This window comes from Elgaria multicarinata, chromosome 9 (assembly GCF_023053635.1).
Source record: "Elgaria multicarinata webbii isolate HBS135686 ecotype San Diego chromosome 9, rElgMul1.1.pri, whole genome shotgun sequence".
In the NCBI taxonomy this organism is placed as follows: Eukaryota; Metazoa; Chordata; class Lepidosauria; order Squamata; family Anguidae; genus Elgaria; species Elgaria multicarinata.
This window is the reverse complement of record NC_086179.1, coordinates 9,491,020-9,511,835: the sequence shown is the minus strand read 5'-3', so window position 1 is coordinate 9,511,835 and position 20,816 is coordinate 9,491,020. Positions and strand designations below refer to the sequence as shown.

At 45.6% G+C, this 20,816-nt stretch overlaps 1 protein-coding gene across 5 annotated transcripts in view; it reads right to left on the bottom strand.

Moving 5' to 3' along the window:
- GATA3 (GATA binding protein 3) overlaps positions 1-14,224 on the bottom strand; it is a 61,422-nt gene extending 47,198 nt beyond the window's left edge. For 3 of the 5 annotated variants that reach the window (XM_063134691.1, XM_063134694.1, XM_063134696.1), the window contains exons 1-2: positions 13,927-14,224; positions 4,212-4,751 (exon numbers count right to left, since the gene is read on the bottom strand). In XM_063134691.1, coding sequence (XP_062990761.1) covers positions 4,212-4,751; positions 13,927-14,164 — 778 coding nt within the window. In that variant the 5' untranslated portion in view covers positions 14,165-14,224. The remainder of the gene's footprint in view (positions 1-4,211; positions 4,752-13,926) is intronic. The other 2 variants (XM_063134692.1, XM_063134695.1) reach the window with 1 other exon arrangement.
- Between the last annotated feature and the right edge of the window lie 6,592 nt (positions 14,225-20,816).

Below are 20,816 nucleotides of genomic sequence, written 5' to 3'. Positions count from 1 at the left end.
GGTTCCCCAGCAGAAAAAAAAGGTGGCAGCAGCCTTCAACGAACTTGCAGGCAGGGTCTGTGTTCCTTTCTGTTTCCTCTCTCTCTTCCCCAGTCTGCTTGCATCTACAGAAAGAGGCCTTACTGCGTTTACTCTTTTTTTTTTTTGTCACTGTTAACCGCATCCGGACTCTATTAAAGTTCCTGGCGCTGGATAAACAATGTAACTGTCGCGTGCAGCAGTCTGAAAATAATTGGATTAGCTAAAACGTATCAGCTAAATAGAGACAGTCCCTGCTCAGACAGTCAGAGTAAAAATGTCACCCTGGAAAAACCCTGAAAACTGATATGACTCATGCTGGACAAATCTTGCTGCAACCCCGACAGGGAAAGGAAAAGAAAAGAAAAATAATAATGTTTGACTGATGTTAGGGTCTGTTTAATATGCAAGCCATTTGGTTCAGAGGGGATTCTTTCTGAAATACGTCCCGTTGATTTCAGTGTTACAGGATTCCATGGTTTTAGGATCAAGGGGAGAGGGGAGAAGTCACACGCAAGGTCCTTAGGGTTGCCAACTGACCTGCTCTTGTGCCTTTAACAGCACTGAAACAGGCATTGCGGCCTATTTGGCAGATCAAGGCTCTTGTTAAAGGTACAGCTACGGAGGCGGTTTGCAATCCAGCACAAGCATGTTTTCATTGAAATCGACACTTACTACGGAGTTGGTCCCATTGAACTTAATGGGACCTTACTTCTGAATGAAAAGGCTTAAGCCTGTGCCATACGTGCAGGTAACTCCACACTGGAATGTAGACATTTATACAAAGGAATTTCAACAGACATGGTGCGCTTTTTACTTTCAAGCAATTGCACTTAGGATCACTGCCTCTGTGAGCAAAATATCTTTCTTTAAAGATATAACAGACAGATCATGAAAATATTTAGGAGACAGACCCAGATCAGGCAGTCTAAACAAAACTTCCCTCTTTTCCTTGATCGTTCCTCCTCTTGCTCCCCGCCCCACCCCCAAGCCAAAAAAACCCAACTTTAAAAAAAAACCAATTTAAAATAAACTGGCTCCTGGGATCTGGGGAAAGAATTTGGGGGAAGTGGAGAGAGGCTTTTCAATGGGGAAGATGAATGTAGTACTATCCAATTTTCTTTTCTTCCTCTTCTTTGCATGGGGAAGTTACTGAACCAATAAATAACATTTCCGAAACACATTAGGTTTTTGTGGTCCCCCCACAACACCACACACACACACACACACACACACACACACACACACACACGTCCCTTTTGCATAGGGCTTTGTACTTTAGGATTGCCAACTGATCAGAAAAGTAATCCAGGCCTGCTGTTGTGCCTTTAAGAGCAGCTCAATTCACAGAAACCAACTGAGGTGACTTTTTGACGCAGGGTCATAAATGTGATCTAGATCCTAAGGTCTGTGCACCGAGCATAACTACAAAACCAGATTAAAGAGTTGGCAACCCTATCGGGTGTCTATCTTGTATGCATACGCTCAGGTGTGATGGAACTACCGCAATCTCTTTCTCATACTGCAAGGACACACCGCCCAACAGGGCTTCCTACCATGTGGTGCTATGCAATTAGGGTACATGACATTAGGTGCACAACAGGGTGTGATGTGTTGTACATTTGGATAGACAGAATTTCGTATTCCCCTGCCTTCCCATGAACTCCTAGTCTGCCCTCTTTGTTGAACGTGGGGGGCGAGACAGGGTCCTGGGGGTAATGTTTAAACTTAAATCCGATTCAACTCTCTGCTCCTATCTCCCATGAGGCAAAATAAAATAGGGAAGAGAAAGGGAATGACCTGTAAGATATGGAAAACATCTTTAATGAGTACCACCTTGTACAAAACTTTCTGAAAGTGGGAGCGGGGTGTATATGTTCAAGAGAGAAAGAGAGGGGGTTGTGTATGTGATCATAAAAAGGGTGAAACCTGAATCCTTTGTCCAGTGCATTTATTCAGACATAAATCCAATTAAATTCATATACCACCACCCCCATGTATGCATTCCTAGAAGCACTGCTTAAGCTGACGCTGGCTTGCGAGCAAGTTGCAATACAGTCGCCTCGACGTCCAAGTAAAACATGCTCAAGTTCACAGATGCATCCCTGAGAACACTTATTCAAAAGTAAATCTAAATCAATGAGGGTGGCTCTTTTCCCTCCGCTCTCTCCCTCTGTTCAAAACAGAGGTAGACGAGTTTTGAAACTTAGGACAAATCATGTCATCCAGGGGAAATGGGATTTTAATCAGTCAGTTTCAGCAAGGATTCAAAGTGCCCATACTTGGAAGCAAATTCTGTTGAAACCAATGGGACTGAAATTTTCCCAGATAAGAACCTAAGAAGAGCCCTGCTGGATCAGACCAAGGGTCCATCTAGTCCAGCATTCTGTTCACACGCCAGCCAGCCAGCCGTCAACCAGGGAACCACAAGCAGGACGTGGTGAACAGCACCCTCCCACTCACATGTTCCTCAGCAGCTAGGATTTACAGGCTTACTGCCTCTGATACTGGAGGTTTCACATAGCCATCAGGACTAGTAGCCATTGGTAGCCTTCTCTTTCAGGAATTGATCCAATTCCCTTTTCAAGCCATCCAAATTGGTGGCTATCACCACATCTTGTGGTAGTGAATTCCATAGTTTAACTATGGGCTGGGTGAAGAAGCGCTTCCTTTTATCTGTCCTGAATCTCCCACCAATCAACTATATGTAATGACCCCAGGTTCTAGTGTTAGAGAAAAATACTAGAGAGAGAAATGTATCAGCCCCTTCTGTTGTCCTCACAGAAACATGATGAAACACCTTGATATACAGAAGGGAGAAAATACTATATTAAGAGGAGGAGGAGGAGGAGGAGGAGGAGGAGGAGGACCACAACAGCATAATATAGTAAAACCAGCATACTTTGGTTTACCAGTGTTGTGGATGGGAATCAATGGTTAAAAAGTATTCATTTTTCTATTGCAAGAGACAGTGTGGTCTAGTGGTTAGAGCGTCGGACTGAGAGTTGGGACATCCGGGTTCTAGTCCCCACTCGGCCATGGAAACCCACTAGGCGATTTTGGGCCAGTCACAGACTCTTAGCCCAGCCTACCTCACAGGGTTGTTGCTGTGAGGGTAAAATAGAGAGGAGGAGGAGGAGGAGGATTATGTACAAGGAGTATTTGGTGGGGAAAAAATCAAGCATCCTTGTGTACAGAAAAGAAAATGTGTACATCCGGTACAGAAATCTGAAATGATATCATCTTCATGTGTTTTCTGGATATGTTCTGGAGAATTTCTCTTCCAGTCAACGTGAGTTAGGGTGGCCCAGATACAAAAGAGGAGCGCCTATGCCTTCACTGGTTACGTGCAGGAGGGGATTTCCGCAGGTGTCATGCTGAACACCACCTCGGCTGAAATCCCCTCGTCTACACAGCTAGGAAAGGTGGAGGAACCTGGTTCTCTTTTGCATCTGGGCATCCTATCTCATATTGACCCTGCTCATACAACACGCTAAGCCACAGTGGTTAAGCATTTTGAGCTAAAACATGGGTGAACCATTCCTAACCATGGTGGCTACATAACCACAGTTTAAATACGCTCACTAACCATTTACTGCAAAGGGGTTAGCGGCCTAACCATGGCTTAGTATGTTGTCTGAACAGGCCCATAGACCGGAATGGAGATTCTCTATCAGAAGGGAGCTACAATCCACAAGCAGAATGGGCTGGGGCCCTAGCAAATACCATTAGAGCATCTCATGTTTCAACACCGTTAAACCTCAGCCCCTCCATCTGTTCAAGGCCATGGTGGGAGATCAATACGAGCTCCATCTAAGTTTGCTCCAATCTTTCCAGAGGAAGAGAAGAATATGACAAACACCGTGGAATGCAATGTAAATGATATTTTGGGAAGAATAGTTCAGAGACGTATGTTTGATCTCTTTGCATCACTGTCTTTGATCTCTGGTTATATGTATCCCTAGCCTAAAAAAAGAGAGTGAACGTGCAGTTGATTGGGGCTCCCTGTTACTAATAATCCTGTTAGCCCTCCCAGTTGCATTGAAAGTACTTATGGTTCAGGACTGGCACACAAAACCCACCCGAGTCCCCGTTGACACACACGATTCCTCCCAGTCCATGGTATTTGTTTGTTGGTTTGACACATCCCTGCCCCCAAAAGAGAAAGAATCACAATCCGTTAAGGACCCTACCTGTGCTGGAGCGTGCTTTTGGTCTGGATTTGCACCCGAAGCCAGTTGGTGATCCCCCTAGCAGGCTGCTAGGGGGGAAAAGTCCAGAGCCATATTCAGGGACGTAGGATGGGTAGGTGGAGATGGGATGGTGAGCTGAAGAAGAGGCACCCCCTAACGAGGCCATGCTGCTCCGGGAATGAGAAGACTCCAGCTTCATGGTTTCAGCCAAAGACACTTGATACTTGATGCACTCCTTCTCCTCTTGCCGGCTGGATCCGGTGGAGCCCGGGGTGGAGATGGAGGGGTCCGGGGATACATCTTTGGGTGGGGTCGGCGGGAAGGTGAATAGGTGCGGACTGGAGTGGCCCGCAGACAAAGTGGAGGAGGACGCCGGTGGGTAGACGGAGAGAGGTCCGGGCGAGCTATGATGGATGGGGGTCTTGGAGAAGGGGCTCAGGTTCCAAGGGGAGGCGCTGTGGTGGCTTCCAAGAGCTTTGCTCCCATCCAGCCAAGGGAGAGAACCGTGCAGCAAAGGTGGGCGGCACACCTGGCCACCTGCTAGGACAAAAAGCAAAGCAGAGCCCGGTTAGCCAAAAGAATAAGTGAGTAGTCGAGATAAATTGATGGATGTCCTCAAGTAAGAATCTGAGTGGCAACCCCAAACAGAAATACCTGGAACAATTCGTGATGCAGCTACGCCTGGAAGTGGAGCCAAAGTCCAAGACCCCACACCCCATGGCAGGGTGGGATGTGCACGTAAACAACCAGAAATTATTAGGGCATCAAAGCAGCAGATGTGAAACTCCATTTTCCCCCTGTTGTCATTACGGTGTTATGATTTGAGTTCATAATGCAAAGCTGCATATGCTCAGAGGTTATTATTATTATTATAATTATTATTTGTTTTTAAATCAAGGCTGGCAAAGAGTTTTGTGGTTGCTCTAACATAACAGGAATGTTGAAGCATGGGGTGACAGTTTGGGAGGGGGAGGAAGAGAAATGTTGGTTCTGTGCTTCAAAACTCAAGCTATACACATGGGCCTAATCTACACCAATTATTATTATTATTTATTTATTTATATAGCGCCATCAATGTACATGGTGCTGTACCAAGCAGGATATTGCACTATGAAAGCAGTTTTAAATTTTGAATGGTTTTCATGGTTTAATTTTTTGTAAACTGCCCAGAGAGCTTTGGCTATTGGGCAGTATAAAAATGCAATAAATAAATCAATAATAGTTTTACTGCTTTTAAATTATATATCGTTTTAACTTGGTTTATGGTTTAATTTGTTTTTAGCTGTGTATATTTATTGTTTTATACTGTATGCTTTTATCTGTACGCCGCCCTGAGATCTTATTGATATAGGGTGGGATATAAATGTTTTAAATGAATAAAATAAAGTGGTATATAAAAGGCAGGAACCACACCAAGCAGGATATAGCAGTATGAAAGCAGTATATGGTCTGTGTCAATGGGCCCCAACAGTTGTCAGTGCACTTCGATACCGCTATAAAGCAGTAGTGTGGCTCCTGCATTTTATATACCGCTTCCATACCACTTTCATAGTGCAATATCCTGCTTGGTGTAGATTAGGCAAAGGCCATCTAAAGGGGGCCTTCAGAAGACCAATATGGCCAGTGTCTAAAGCAGCCTTCCTCAACCTGGGGTGCTCTAGATGTGTTGGACTGCATCTCCCAGGGCATTCTGGGAGTTGTAGTCCAACACATCTGGAGCGCCCCAGGTTGAGGAAGGCTGGTCTAAAGTAACCTAGCTGCACCACTGTGGACAATTCATGATCAGGAGTAGCTCAAGCTGTTTTGTTTCAGGTTGTTGCAGTCCTTTGCTACCTTGTCCAAACTAAGATACTGCTACCCACTTACCCACCCCTCAATATCAGCTTGGGCATGCTCCAACCATAGACAAGACTCTTACAGGCCTATTGATTTCAGCGAAGGACTTCTATGGGTGTGTTTAAGCGTCCTGTTGGAATCAACAGTCCTTCCACTTCAGCTGGACCGGGTTGTATGTGTCTTCTCCTATCATGAGCTGCATAAGGCATTGGCCAGAATGCTGCTTTTGCATTTTTAAGTTTATGTCGCGTCTTGACTTCCTCCCCTTTACAACTGTGCCTGTGCTCCAAGCAGCTGACCGAGATCAGGTGGCTGTCAGTAACATCCTCTGGAACAAGGAACAGCACTCAACAAGGTGGCTAACTAGCCTCTGTGTGTGTGTTTCCTCGAAGCGTACAGGCAGCTGAAGTGGGAGCCCTGGGGATACTGCATCCCCAGATGGCTGCCGAGTTTGAACAGGTCCGCAAATGCCTGCACCAGTTCGCCATTGGAGAGTGCATCTTTTAACCTGCTGATCGCAGAACTGGGAAGACTTCCCTGACAGTGTGCCGAGTGTTGGAAGTGAACTGCCCCCACAGTTGCTCTGAGCCTTGAGCATGTGAAGATGTTTTTAAAAAAAAAAAAAAAAAAAAAGGCCCTGCCCTACAGCAAGGTGATGGATTATGGCAAGGACAAATTTGGGCTGGCTATAAAGGCCAGTCAAAATGTGTGGACTGTTTCTAGCTTGCCTCTGTGGTTGAGCCTGCCCCATTCAGGACAGAACTCTGAAATCAATAACACACCAGGACAGGATGAGACAGGTGACCGATTGTTCAGTGGGGCAATGCTCAAATTAGCAGGGTTCCAAACCCATTACCTGTCATTTGGCTAAAATTGGGAGGAGGGGGAGTTAGAGCGTGAGGTTTGTGGATATCATTAAACCACCCCCTACCTTTCTTCACATCATGTCAGACATCCATGCTTTCTAGATTCTAAAGAATCTATCTCACTGCCTAGGCTTGGCACAGACATCATAATCCTAAATATAGCAGTACCCAAATTCTGAAACAAAAGGAATGCAGACAATGAAGAAAGAAAGCAGAGCGGCAAAAGTTCAAACTGCTGCATGAAAAATAACGCATGGATCCATGAAAATTGCAAAGCATATTTCAGTAATTATTGAGTAGATCCAAGATATCAGATTCTTTGCTTTGAGAAGACTGTTTAAAATTAAAACAGGATGGGCAAGATACATGTATTAATAGTAACCATGTTGTGTGTTTTGGATTCTCCCCTATTTTTGGTTATCTTTTCGCAGTCCGCTTACTTGGAAGTGAATCTTGGTTGAAGTCTACACACAGAAAAGAGATATATGTAAACGTGTAAGATCACTGTGCTATTCAGAAAGGAAGCAGACGTTGGAAGTTGATTTACCGAGAAGGGAGATTTCATTTCAAGATGGTGGATTTATCATCAATTCTTGCTTATAGGATTCAATTCTAATAAACAACATATATTTGAATTTATCATCAGGAAAGCGTGAGTAGGATCGGTTCTATCCCAGCTCTCCAACCCTCAGATCTTACATTTATGAGCAAGAAGTTCAGTTTATTGGAATAAATGGGACTCACTACTACTTGCATTTCTTGAGTTTTGGGATGTATGTAAGTCTCTGGCCTTAAGCCCAACTAAAATTTCGCCTAAACACAGACTGACAAGCAAAATACGTTGATTTCTGTGAAGTTTAAAATATTTCCAAGTACACAAGCATACAAATGCGTTGTGTGCCTAGCCTAGGCATGAACACACCAGACATTTAAATCCATATTTTGGATACATGGCAGTTAAGTTCCATTTAGTTCAATCGGACTTATTTCATAGGGTGACCCTATGAAAAGTACAGACAGGGCTCCTGTATCTTTAACAGACGCATAGAAAAGGGAATTTCAGCGCCTGATGAAATTCCCTTTCCATCACAACAATTAAAGGTGCAGGAGCCCTGCCCTCTTGACCACATACAAAAAAAGGACAGGGCTCCTACAGCTTTAACTGTTGTGATGGAAAGGGAATTTCACCAGGTGCTGCAGGCATACCAATGACGCCTGCTGAAATTCCCTTTTCTATCCAACTGCTAAAGGTACAGGAGCCCTGCCCTCCTTTCCATATGGTCACTTTATATTTCATACGTGTTTATAAGTTCTGCCTTTTACTCCCAGTCCAAAATATGTTTTACTCAAAAGCAATTCCCACTCAATTAAATGGGACAAGGTTTGCTTAGAACTGCAACCTCACATAGGAGTCAGTTCCAATGAAAACAGGATGCCTTCCTAATAACAGTCCCTTTTAAAACCAAATCTACTTGAAAGTAAATCCTACAGATTTGAATGGAATTTTAAGACTAGTTCATACAATATATGTTTAAGTGCACAGCTAAAAGAATTATGGAATGTGACTGAAAAAAAAACCATTTGCATCCTAAAGATACATTACTGTTTTACTCTGTACAGCACCATGTACACTGATGGTGCTATATAAATAAATAATAATAATAATAATAATTTCCCAATAGCCCTGCCAACTTTTCAGCTGACCACTGCAGCTGTGCCTTTTAACAGCACCATATTCTGCAGGCATTAGGAGGCGGTCAAAATGTTTATCTCCCTGCTGTGAAGGGTGGGTGGGGGACAGGTCTTCACCTGCCGGTCTTGTTAAAGACAGAAGAGCAGGCCCATCAATTCCTTTCTCATCAGATGACAACATTGGTGAGTTAGAGAGGCCAGAATGACTCAGGGACAAACCAGAGTTTGCTTTCCCTGTTTAACATGAGAATCAGCCCTTCATTCCGCCTATCTCCGTGCTTTACAGATGAAGATTTAAAAAAAGAACTCCAGTTTTTTAATAGATCTTACCTGGAAGCAAGTAACTTCCGTGTAAACGCACATAAGTTCTACCAGAAACTGGTTTAGTTTGGAGTGGGGGTGGAAACAAAGTTCCCTTGCACAGGACTCTGGATTCAACTATATAGACAGACAATTGTGTCCGAAAGTGTTTAAGAAGATAATTCACTGGAGTCTTTTTTATTTGGATACTCACTCTCACACACACACCCAACACACTGTGTTTGTCTTCCTCCTCCCTCCCCCCCTCCCAATTTGGCCAAATCCTCTTTAATGGGCCCTTTCCCCAAATCGATCCTGCACAGCCTCTTAACCCAGGATTTAGGGGGCGGTGTGAAATTGACAGAACACCGTAACAAGGACTCCCTGGGTAGAATCATACTTAGAGTAGACCTATTAAAATGAATGGGACTTCAGTTAGTCATGACTACCTTAAATCCCATTCATTTCAATGAGTCTACTTTAAGTAGGACTTAGAGAAAAGAACCAACTTCTGCAAACTTTGAAGCCCATATATATTATTGTTGAGACAGCCTGAGCCATCATCAGGGTAGGCCAAAATGTTTGGGTTCAAACCCGGCTTTCGGCCAGGATGTTACCCACACTACCTCTTAAAACACTGAGGTTTGGGTCAAGTTCTTCAGTCAAGTTCACTGGGACAGTTAGTCAAATGCATAAGAACCTGGCCCTAGATCTACAGGGATCTGATGTAAGATCTACACAGTCCAGTGGACCTTACCCCCGAGTAAATGCCCCAAGGATTTCAGTATAAGGCTGATGCCTGGGCGCACTTTCTTGGCAGCAAGCCCTACTGACCTCAATGGGACAGATTTCTGAGCAAACACACTAGGATCATGGGGCACACTTACCCTTCAGGGAAGTCAAGCTGCAATCCTACACACACTTTCCTGGGAGTAAGCTCACTTCTCAGTAAACCAGCATAGGGCAGTGATGCACTTCCCGGTGAGGGAAAAGGGGATTCCTTTCTCTCTTGTTTAATTCCTGCAAAGGTCTTGTTTAAGTCTGCAACCACCTTCCTTCCAAGAAAGCCTACCCGCAATCCAAACTGTGGTGCCTACATTTCCTCAGAAGTAAGCCCCACTGCATTCAATAGGGCAGCAGCTATATGTCAATGACTGGCATTCACTAGTAAATTTTCAGTGCCACTTTCTCCCACGTAAGTGCGCAAAAGATTTGCAGGTTTAGGATTGCGACTCCTGTTCAGTTGAAATCAATAGATCATATCTTAGATCAGCCGGTGTATGACTTGAGTATATACACACACTAATGTATAGGAACTCATGATGCTAAATCCATGCACTTGGGGCAAGGATGTCAAGTGAATGGGTTTAGGATCGCAGCGAGAAAGGCAGTTTTCCAGGGACTCTGTCACTCATGGACAAAGACCAAACCAGAACAACACATGTATTGATCTCTGTATAATTCCTCGAGAAGTTCCCCTCCCCAAAAAGACACTGTTCCAAACTGTATCTATTTCACACACACACACACACACACACACACACACACACACACTCGCAATAGAGCTGCTAAAGTTTCCTGGCTCCGTCTGCAGTCCTTTTAAAACCACAACTTGCCCGGTCCAAAGGGAGGCAGTTCTCTGCTGTAGACTTACTCAGAAGTAAGCCTTATTAAACTGAGCGGGGCTAACTTCTAGGTAAACAGCCACCGGACCCTTTGATCCTCACACACATATTGTCTGGGACCTGGACCTCTATAGTTTTGCAAAGGAATACAGGCTGCTCCCCTGATCCTAGGCAGTTGTAAATGCATTCCCTCTAAGTACTATGGACAGGACTATTTAGCTCTGGATGTTTCACCGAAAACAGTGGGGAAATCAGAAACGTGATTACGTGCTAAATAGGTTTACATTACTTGAAATCGGCTAGTGAGTTGGGTTAGCGTTAATTGTAGGCTTGGAAATATAGAGAAAGATAATAGACAGATGACAGACAGATAGCAGAATGACCTTAACCCTGTTCTTTGCTTTTAACCCCACTGGACTCCCCTTGACTGCAATAGAAATGGAAACCGGATCCTTACCAGCTCTCTGTTGAAAGGCAGTTCCAGTGAATTCAAGAACAAACCAGTCAGCCTAAATCCCAAATTACTTTGGTTGGCACAGGTTATGTGGATGCGTTTGTCCAAAACGGGTAGCTTTTTACAGATGGCACGGAAAAAGCACCCGTGAGTTATTCTGACACGTGCGAATATTATTGATGAGGATTTTTTAAATAATAATAATAATAATAATAATTAATAATAATTAATAATCAAATCAAGTGGCTATTTTGAAGCAATGGACGATTGTAAATGCATGCACACACACACACACACACAAATCGCATTCCAACCCGGTTTAATCCTCACATGTGAAAATGCTCTTGGGCAGGAAGTACAAGATGCAGTCATATTCTAGGGAGATCAAAGGGATGGCTTGCAACTTCGAGCAGGAGGGACAGAGACTAACAATATTTTGCAATGTGTTGCAAGCCAATTACTAATGGGTCGGGTAGCGAGGATTCAGTTCTCTGAACTTCAGCTGTGTTCTGGAAGCATTCCTCTTTCTCCTTTCAGAATAATTTAAAGCTTTTTTTTCCGCTTTTGAAAACAATTCAGGGGGAGCCCTTAAGAATAGAAGAAGTTGGTAATATAGTATTTTAGAAAAAAGACAGGGTGTGTGTGTGTATATATATATATATATATATATATATATATATATATATATATATATTATATATATATTCACACCCCAGTTAATCATTATTTCTTAAACTGCCTAGGTGTGTTTCTCTTTAGCACTTTCTGCGTCCATTTCTACCCCAGGCCTTTTAGCCTGCGAATTTGTTATCCCTCGTAGAGCGCGCGCACACGCACACACAAGTCAAGCAAAATAAACCCTTTTTTAAAAGCAGCCAAGGTAGGGCTAGCTTTGGAGCCACACAGAACACCTCAATTGAATTGCAAAAATCAAAATGTGAACGGCACACTTTGAGTTCTCCTTGGCTTCAAGGGGATTGTTAAGGACAGGGCCTTGGATGGTGTGAGTAAACCCAACTTCACTTAAAATCTGGACTTGCTCTGAAGTATGCCCCATTGAACTCAGTAGGCCTTACTTCTAAGTAAACACGCGCTGAGCATCTGCCCCATTGAAATGGAAGAAAAAGGCTTCCACTTCCACAGGTCCCTGCTTTGTTGACATCCAGTTTTGGGAAGAGCCCCAAAACTGGCAGGTCAAACTCTGAAGCTAGTTAGGTCCTGACAAGGTCTCTTTGTTTTCTGCCTGTGAATATTCAACGCAGCCTCATAGACGCTAATGGCACAAAGTCCCAGTGAGACAATTATATCACTTCTTTTCCCTGACAGCTTTAATTCTAACATCTCAGCCTGGAGGCTAAGTCATTACACCACTTTTTCGGAGTTATATTTTAGAACCTTTGCAGGGGTTCCCCCCCTTTCTTCTTTTTTATTATTTTTTTTTCTTTCTTTGCCCAACTTGTAAAGTCTCCAACGTTAATTGAGTGGTTTCAAAATCACTGTCAAAAGAGCCTATTGTGATTTTCATGGGTGTTATACATATAACCCAGTAATGACACGCAGGGTGAAGAAATCCTCAAGTTTTGTGCAGGGTGCATGGGAAAATACCAATATAAAACTTACTAGCCAGAATTTCTGCCAGGACAAAGTTTTGTAACTGCTTGCTTGTGGGTTTAAGCCCTCCGGGTCCTGCCTCCGGGTGTAATACTAAAACTGAGGGATTAAAATAGCGGAGACACGATCCACCCAAACTTGAAAGCGCTTTTAAGACCGCGAGAAGTCTCCGAGGCAGCGGCAGTGGGCCGATGGCAGGCCTGTTTACTCGGAGGTAAATCCCCATGGTGCGTCCAAATGGCTTTCTCTCGGGAAAAGAGCCTGAGAAAATCCAGGAGGATTTTAAAAGTGCTTCGCTGTGTCTGGATCGTGCCCCTTACAATTCCCTGCTTCTGGCTCCCATGCCCACCTCACCACGACCACCCACAAGCCGGTTAAACCAGCTGAAAGTGGTGGGATTTATTTATTTTCGTATTTAAAGACGCCTTAAAAGCTATAATATTGCAACCCGGGCTTATGCCACGTTTTACTCGAAAGAAAGCCTTCTGAGTTCGATGGGGCTTCCTCTCCAAATATCCTTAGGTTTGCGGCCTTAAACTACAAGTCTATGCATGTCTACTCAGAAGTAAGTCGTATTTCGCCAATAGGACTTACTCCCAGGTAAGTGGGAATAAGGGCTGCAGCCCGAAATGCGTTTCTGTTGGAAGGGAGCGTTCCCCTCCCATACGCCGGATTCAAGAGCGCCCTATCCCTTCCCTTAAGCGCGTTTACACGGAAGGAAACGCACTATCGATTTCCAGCGAAGTTGCTCCCGGCTGAAACAAGGAACGCGCACTTCCAGGCGCAGTCCCCCTTGCAAACGGGTTTGGGTTTTTCTTTTTCCTTTTTCTTTTTCAGGAAAGGTTTGTGGGCTTGCACGCTTACTTGGAAGCAAGTCCCCGTGATCCAAATTGAGGAGGGGGGTGCTTACTTCCCGAGTAAGCCATGCCATGAGATTGGGGCCGCCTTGCTTCTTTGCGAGGAGGCCAGGAGAAAATGGATCAGAGAACAACGCAGCCCTCGTGTTCAAAGCCTTTTAAGCAGAGATGGTTTGCGCTTGTCAGTCGCTAATGGCTTGTCCTGGTTGCATTAAATCAGCAGTTTGGAAGAGCAGGCAGGCAGAAGCGGGGAAGAGAAGAAGAAAAATTCTCTCTCTCTCTCTCTCTCTCTCTCTCTCTCTCTCTCTCTCACACACACACACACACACACACACACGATCGCTCTGCTTCTATTTCCGGGGCTTACTATGGGCTGTCAAATGTAGCAACCGGGGAGAGGGGGTCGGCTTATAGAGGCCGCTGTCCCCTCGCCCTTCCCAGGACCTTCGGAGAGGGGCACGGGCCGAGACTCACCGTGATGGGCCGGGGGGTACCGCTGCACCGTCGCCCGCACCGAGTTGCTGTAATACGGGACGTGGTTGCCCTGTCCGTCGATGTTAAAAAGTACATCCACTTCCTCCGCCAGAGGATACTGAGTGGGGTCCATGTAGGAATGGCCCAGTCCAGGGTGATGGGAATCCGGGTGCTGCCCATTGAGGACGGCCGGGTGGTGGTGGCTGACCCAGCGCGGCTGATCCGTGGTCACCTCCATGGCGTTCTTCTCGCGATGGCGCAGCGCGGACGGTGGGGCGTTTAAAGAATCGTGCCTCTGCCCCCCCACCCGTGCAAAAAAAAAAAAAAATAAGGGGGAGAGGGAAGAGACAAGGGGGGGCTTTAAAAATAATTAAAATGCCAACAACTTGTTTAAAGTTCGTCAAGCTGAATTCGTCCGAAGGGAGTCAAGAGGAAGCTGGGAGAGGTCGGATAAAAAGTGTCTCTCTGTGTACACGCAAAGGTGCTAGAGGTGTTTCTTAAATAAGCAGCTCCCCCCACACACGCGCGCAAAAAAAAAAAAAAAAGAGCGGGGGGGGGTCAGGAAAGATCGGGAGAAGCGACGGGCAGAGCTCTTCCAGCGCACGCCTTTCGATCGGTCTTCCCTTCCTCTCTGATCACCTGCGCAAGGAGAGAAGGCAGCCCAACAGAACCGGGGAAGTGGGGGAGAGAGAGAAGGCGAAAAAAACTTGGTTACCAACAACCACAACAACTTTTCAAATACTTGCAGGCGCGGGAGATGGAGCCCCCCCCCTCCCTCCAAGAAAGGGATGGCCGCAAATTCCACCCCCTGCGACTTTCTTCCCACCCACCCACCTACCGGAAAAAGAAAAGAAAAGAAAGAAAGTCGAGCGCGCTCACCTATCCGAAAAGGGACCGCTCCGCTCTGTTTCTCTTTCGCTCTTTGCAGCCTCCGAGGGATCGAAAAACTCCCTCTGACGGCGGCTCCTGCCGCTTCTGGGTTGGGCAATAATTTCCCCCAGCGTCTCCTGTCGGGTCGATTTCACCTAAGGGAGAGCCGGTGAGAACTTTGGCTGAGTATTTCTGGATTCTTAGTATTATTTATTATTATATTACTGGACTTTTGAATTTTTTGGGGGGGGGTGTTGGGTGAGTAAGTAGGTAGGTAGGTAGGTGGGTGGGTGGTTCCCCCTCCCCCCCCCAAAAAAAAAGAAGATCAGAAACGGTGCAAAACTTTGTTGCAGCCCAGGAGAAGAGGTTGGGGAACGCTGGTTTCTAAAGAGCCGCGATCATTCTGAATGCCGCTTGCGCAAACAAACAAATAAAATGCAAAGGACGAACAGGAGGCGCCGGAAAGAATGAGGAGGAGAAAGACGCACTTCTACAAAAGGCGGTGAAAAAATAACCGGCGTTAAAAGTTGCATGGGAGGGACCCGGGGAGAACTTGATCGGCTCAAATTGTACTCCTTTTCCCCCCTCCACCCCCCTCCCTCTCTCTCTCCCCTCCCTTACTTTTCTCTCTCGCTGGCTCTGTTTTTTTTTTTTAAAGGGAAGGCATTATTTCTGAAAGGACCCGGGATGGCGCCAGCCGGCTCAGTATTCACAGACAGCTGTGGCGAGACACGACTTAAGGAGGTTCCAGTGTCATCAGCACCGAGGGGGAGGAGCCTGTCATTGAACAAGGAGGGAGCTAACTGTTGCTGATCTCCCTCCCCCCCCCCCAAAAAAAGGATCCGTTCCTCCCACCCTCAACCCGGACCGGAAAGATCCAACCTTTGCTTTGCTCATTTTTTGAGTTATTGAGAAATACTTAACCATCTCCGGTAAAGTTTGAGTTTCTGTGGTTGATTTTTATTAAGGGGAGGGGTGGGGAATCAAGACTTTTTTCCTCCTCTACTTATTTTAGAAAGCCTTCCTCCACCCCCACCCCCACCTCCCAAATTATATATTATTGGGTTACCATTTCAGAGGCAGACCAAGCTATAACGTGAAGATTTTTTTTTCTGCCATGATTTTTGAGCTCCACGCTAATTATATCATGTGTCTCTGAGCAGATGCGGAAATAAATGTTTTTTAATGGGGGGGGTTCACCTTCTATCGAGTTAATCTGATCCAGGCAGCACTAATATTTGGTAAAACTGTGTTTTGGGGGGAGGGGTGTTGAAAATAATGGCTAATGGAATATTCAAAGGGGGTGACGCAGGGTACCCTGTTTTCTTCTATAGGTACCCCTAAACGTTACCGGAGAATTAAGCAAATGACAAAGGAAACAACCCTATCTAACGAATACAAAACTGGGAAAATGTCAAGGTGAATAATTACAAGGACTCCGTAGCTCGTGCTGCAAGCGAAAATGAGAAATTGGGAGAATGTTTGGAATTTTTATTTTATTTTATTTTATTTGCCTTTTAAGCGTTGATCTGAATGGTGTGGGCACACTTTCATTTCTCAGCAGCCTTACTATCCCATAATTATCCATCTCGTCCCGAGGGCCGGGGCGAATAACGAAACGCGTACTAGCCCCTTAGGTTCACGGAGCTGGTGCGCAGACAACTAGTTTGCTAAAATGAAGTTTGGGAAAGTGGCGGGGGGGGGGGTGTGTGAGAGAGAGAGACGAATGGATACCCTCGGAGCCAGTCAGGGAACAGAAAAAGCCCTCTCCTCGCAAAAGCCTTCAGCGATTGGCTGCTCGACTCGCTTTCGAACTTTAACTAGTACTGTCTCCACGTTCTGTGCATTGAGCCATTGCATCCCCTAGCGGTTCAGAGGGAGCAGTTCGCCCCCCCCCCCCCGTTTTCTGAAAGTGCAACAAGTTGCCTCGTCTTCTTTCCTCCCCTTCCCCCTCCTGTCACCCCCTCCCTCCTCCAGACCTTACATTCAGTAAAGTGAAACGAATTAAGGGGGGGGTATTATTATTATTATTATTTTAACAAAATCGAGACAGGGGTTAAAATGTGCAGGTGGGACAGGGAAACTCCTTTTTTTAAAAAAAAAAAAAGTGTGTCTCCATTTTTAAATGTTAATTATGTTTATTGTTTTTATTTTTAAATTATTCTGTTCTGTTGCCTGTTGAGCAAATCACTCACCCCGCATTTGTCATGCTTTCATAGCTGACTCTAAGAAGATCCTCCACCCAGTTAAGCGAAAGTAATTGGCTTCGTGAGTGATGTGGGGCCCGAGTCTACGCGTGCATGTTTTCTCAGAAGTAAGTCCTACTGAGTTCAATGAACTTTACCCCAGGGCAAGTAAGGTTTTAGCCTTATTTTTCACATCGTCTTTCCCGAAAACAGGAGCGATCCAAAGGCTTTGGCTTAATTGAATCCTGCATCGGGTTTATAGGCTTTCTTTTTCTTCCTTAATGGTTTCCATAATCAGGAAAGATTGGGGGGTTCCTTAGCGCGAAATTTAACCTCATCACCACCACACACACACACATGGCGATGCCAAGAAGTTTGGGTACAAATCCTTTCTTTGAGCACAGATATCTTCGCTAATATTCAAAAGGCTGAGTTCGATGTATTTCCAAAGCCGAGGCATTCCTGCAACTCAGAATTACTCCAGTTTAAGCCTGCAATTCTATGCACGCTTGCTAGCAATGAATCCCACTGAATAAGGTAGGATTTACTCCTGAGCAAGAATCGCGTTTCACTCGGTTTGTACATCGCAGCCTGAGAGAGTAAAGTAATGCACTTTTTTTAAAAAAAAAAAAAACTTTAAAATGAAGGGAGGCAGAAATTCAAGAGAAAAACGGCAGCTAACATGCATGAGTAATGACATTAAATACGTTTATTGCTCTCCTAAATAGGATTTGATTTTTCCACTCCGAAGTTTACAGCCGAATGATATTTGTGTATCCCTGGCAGCTAAAACAGCGTGTAAATTATTTTGGCCACGTTCACAGGTCCGTGATCCTTCTCCTGTATAAATCCACATCGAAACTCTACTCTGGAACAATTACTCTCCCAGACATGTCACGATGCGTTTTTAACCGTAACTGCTGCAGAAAAGCTGGCCATGGAGTAGAGGGGGACCCTCTCCTACTGATCAAGTGTTACCCCAAGATTTCAGTGTTTAATCAACCAGGGACCATTGATTATATGGAAAGGATATAAATTCGATTTATCGGGGTTCAGTCCCCTATTTTCTCCAAATACCAATGAAGAACTGACAAGGACCCCAATTGATGTGTCAATTCAAATATTAAAAGAAAAAGAAGAAAAATCCTTCCTGAGACATTAATTTCAATCAGTGTCTCAATTAAAATATTACTTTTAATCGTTTTGTTGTAATAAATAGAAAAGACGATTTGAGCCTTGGTTATGTCCGCTTTCAAAAGTAAGCCAGCCAAAATATAAATGGCTCAGCCAACTTATTAGTGTCCAGAGGGTTTGGTTTGAATTAGATTGGATAAAATAGATAAGAACGAACACCTAATCACTAAATGAGCGTTATTGTTTTGTCTGAACAGGATTCCCTCCGGGTAAATTCCATTTCTGGGTGTTCTTAGGAGGATATTTTGGAGGGGGGGTACTTAAGAATTTGTTTCCTCACCTTCACCACTCATTATCTCTAAACTATCATACTTAGCATGTGCATGGTGTCCAAGGGATTTCACACTTACTATGTTCTTGTAATCTTCTGAGTTGCCGTGAGAACAAGAAGTGGTGTCGAGGTTCGCGCGTGGAAACGGGGAGACCCAAATTCGAATTCCTGCCTGGCCGTAAAGCACCCTGAGCGAATGACCTACTTTGTTCTCTCAGCGAACCTACCGCACACGGGCTGTTTTGAAGATCAAACGGGAGGGGAATTCGCTACGTATGCATGGGAATAGTGGCGCCGTCTGGACTTTGGGGCAAAAGCCCAGGGCTCCGCTCAGCAAAATGCGCAGAGAGGCCGCACCAGGACGGGCTGCCCACGTTTTCAAGAGAGCGAAGTCAAATGCTCTACCACCTAAATAAGGACACACACACACCTAAAACCAATGAAATCCAGAGCCTGAAATCATGTAACTGCATCATTGCTTTGGGGTGGGATAAGGAGGTGGTGAATTCACACCCCTTCTAAAGTGGGACATAATTAGGGCGACCATATGGAAAGGAAGACAGGGCTCCTGTATCTTTGGCCGTAGCTAGACCTAAGGTTTATCCCAGGATCATCCCAGATTCGTCCCTGCCTGAGCGCTGGATGCCCTGTGTGGCACTTCGACCCCAGGACAATCCTGGGATAAACCTTAGGTCTAGCTACGGCCCTTGACAGTTGTACTGAAAGGGGAATTTCCGCAAGTGTCATGGGTAGGCATGCAATTCCCTCTTCCTTGCAACAGTTTGAGCTGCAGGAGCCCTGCCGACTTTTGTATCTGGTCAAAGGCAGGGCTCCTGCAGCTTTAACTGTTGCGATGAAGAGGGGATTTCACCTGCATGCATATAAATGACACCTGCTGAAATTCCCCATTTCTGCACAACTGTTAAAGATACAGGAGCCCTGTCCTCTTTTCCATATGGTCACCCTACACACATGTATTCTCCCCCCCCCTTTTTTTTTTTAGGTGGGGGCATGGAGGGGAATGGCTGCCGAAAGAATCTGTAGCAAAAGTTACTTTTCAACCTAGACCGACCTGAGTGATAGATCACGGGCTTAGGCTGCCAGGCTGACTCTGGAGTAGGTCCACTTGATGGGGCTTACTTCTGAGTAGCCCTGTATAGGATTGCAGCCTCGGCCCCTGAACCTGTGCTGAGGTCAGGAGAAATCCCATGGAGGCCTGAGCCTGCTGCAAGGAAAGGAAGCGGCGTTGGCCGAGGTAGGTCTACATTTCCTTCGGCTTCTGTCTCCCCTCGTTGCAACCGGATTGACAGGTTGTAATTGGGAGGCGGCGCTTTCGGTGGCCCCTTGACTGGGCCAGCCTGGCCGACGCCACTGGGCGCTGACGTCACGGCCATTCTTGCAGGTCGGGAGTGGCCAAAGGAGCGGGGGGGGGGGGGGATAGAAGCAGCCGCTCAGTGCAGGCCTGCTGGCCCAGCCTTCCCCAACCAGGCGCCCTCCAGATGGGTTTGGACTCCCCGGAGTTGCAGTCCAAACCCATCTGGAGGGCACCAGTTCGGGGAAAACCTGTGGTAGACTCTCAGCAAGTGAACACGTGTAGAACCAATTCACGGGTGGCAGCCCGTCCAGTTGGCTTGGCCGCACCAAGTGGGAGGCCAGAGCTAGACCTAAGGTTTATCCCCGGATCATCCCGGGTTAATCCCTGCCTGAGCACTGGAAGCCCTGTGTGGCACTTAGATGAACAGGTTTGACTCCAGAACAATCCTGGGATAAATCTTAGGTCTAGCTAAGGCCGGAATGCCGTTTGGAGAGGCGAATTTGGGAGTGGGGGGAGGTCGTTTCGTGCCTTTCTTTCGTTTAAAAGAAGGGGTTGGAAGACAACTGAACCCTGCTTGGAAACTTTACATTTTGTAAAGTTCATATTGTACTGCACACGCTTAGCAGGGATTGAGCCCTATTGAACACGACGGATAGCCCTGTATAGGATTACTACTGCCCACATTGCTTTCAACGGGAGTCATGCCCTAGGGAGTGTATCTAAGGTACACTGCAGTTATCAGTGGTGACAGGAAGGCACTTTGCACATGTTCAGAAGGGGACGGCTGGGAGGTTAAAGAGAATGGAAGGAAAGTAGAAGGGATAAACACCTACATCTCCCAATTGTTTTTATCAAATAGACGCAGTGGCGCTTCATGGCATCGGTAGGATATTATTTGGAAATTCCTTTGAGGGCCCAGATGGGTCAGCATTGCTCCAAGTGAGGTCTGCTTCATAGGGCGACCGTATGAAAAGGAGGACAGGGCTCCTGTGCCTTTAACAGTTGTAGAGAAAAGGGGATTCCAGCAGGCCTCATTTGTAGGCATGCAGCACCT